This window comes from Bison bison, unplaced genomic scaffold (genome assembly GCF_000754665.1).
Source record: "Bison bison bison isolate TAMUID 2011002044 unplaced genomic scaffold, Bison_UMD1.0 scf7180017864213, whole genome shotgun sequence".
Lineage (NCBI taxonomy): Eukaryota > Metazoa > Chordata > Mammalia > Artiodactyla > Bovidae > Bison > Bison bison.
Window position 1 is genome coordinate 4,942,318 of NW_011494785.1, and position 1,593 is coordinate 4,943,910.

Genomic DNA, 1,593 nt, shown 5'->3' on the forward strand with positions numbered 1-1,593 from the left:
GGTCAGCCCTCGGAGCCATGGGAAGGGCAGGGTGTTGGTGGTGAGGGTGGCTGGCCCCACCTCTCTAGATCTGAGCCCCTCGGTTATGACCCGCCCTCCACCCTCCCCTGCCCCACACAGGCTGGAGCCCCAGAGGATATATTTGACCTCCTCCGCCTCCCGCAGCACTGGTGGGAAGATGCTGCAGTCACAGGTGCGGTCCGTCACCAGGAGCAGGAGGTTGCTGCTGGGGACCTGCTGCATCACAAATGCCCTGAGGACACGAGAGAGGTTGGCCCATGGAGGCTCCGAGCAGCCGGATGCTGGGCTTCAGGGAGGCTCTTCTGGAGATGGCGTGAGGGCTTGGGGGCCCAGGTTAGCCCCCTGGTGGGAGGCAACCTGGTTTGCATCTCCCACAAGCCTTTACAGCTGCCCTGCTCCTTTCCTAGCGGATTGGAGGGAAGGAAGCCCAGACATCTAGGGGGATGGGAGTCGTTATTGACGTCCGCGGGGAACACAGGCCTAAGTCAAGACTATCAAGTAAAGGCTGGTGTGGAGAGGCCGGCCCCCAGCGAGGTTACAGTGCTCAGGCTTGGCCACAAGGTGGCGCCCCAGACCCGCATGCTGCCTGATTGGGAGCCGGGTGGGTGCAAGCCAGTTGCGGTCACTGGCTCAGCCAGTGCTTTGGCCACAGACACTGCCCGTAGGCATTTCCTACGGGGTAGAGGACTTCATATGTGCACGTGCACACACACACAGCACATCCACGTGCCCATACACACGTGCACAACAGACTCACATGTACATATTCAACCTTCTTCATACCATACGAAGTTGGTATTATCCCTGTTTTGCAGATGGGAAAGCTGACTCCTCTGGGTAAAGTGTTGCACCCAAGGTCACCAGTTCCTCTTCAGGCAAGTCTGTTTACTCTGAGGCCTTGGCTTTACCCACACTGTTCGCTGTGTCCACCCTGCCAGCCTCCGAGATAAGTGTACAAATAACTACATTCCCGTGAAACCGGATGTGTGAGTCCTACAATGACTGCCTGCCTGCACACGACGGGCTGCCTGTGTCTGAGGCCAGGGTCCCAGGCGTCCCACGAGAAGGCAGTTTGCTCGTGCCCTGAATCTCAGGGACATCCCGGAAGCCCCTGGGGAGTGGCATGCTGGCAAGTGGACAGCCTAGGGGAGGCCATCTCCTCCGGGTCAGGATGGAACATCCCGGGGGTGGGCGGTGGCCCAAGGTCGGGGTGGGAGTGAGCAGCACGGAACTTTGAGTCAGGCCTCCCGGCCTCCCTGGGCCAGAGCCTGGCCTCCCCGTGGGAGCTCAGGCAGAGATATCAGGTGCCCCAGCCACTCCTGAAACGTCCTCCAGCCTCCTGGTTCTCTGCGTGGACAGACATCTAAGCAAGAGCTGGCCCTCCTTCCCCAAGTCTGCCTGGCCTCAGGACCATCTCTCCTGTCTGCCAACATGGACACTATGCTAGCCCTGTCCCCACCTGGCTGCCATGCTCTGGGCCGAGGCCTGTGTCCCTCCACCGAGGCACAGAGGCCTTGCCGCGGGGACCCCACCTGGTTCCCTCCCCTCCCCGCTCACTTCTGGCAGGCGCGG

The 1,593-nt window shown here is 61.1% G+C and overlaps 1 protein-coding gene across 1 annotated transcript in view; it reads right to left on the bottom strand.

Annotated features, from left to right (window-relative positions):
* The window catches only part of CACNA2D4 (calcium channel, voltage-dependent, alpha 2/delta subunit 4), a 79,244-nt gene that overhangs the window by 1,485 nt on the left and 76,166 nt on the right, over positions 1-1,593 (bottom strand). The window contains exon 40 of the mRNA XM_010845215.1: positions 141-253. Within this exon, the coding sequence (XP_010843517.1) occupies positions 141-253 (113 nt within the window). The remainder of the gene's footprint in view (positions 1-140; positions 254-1,593) is intronic.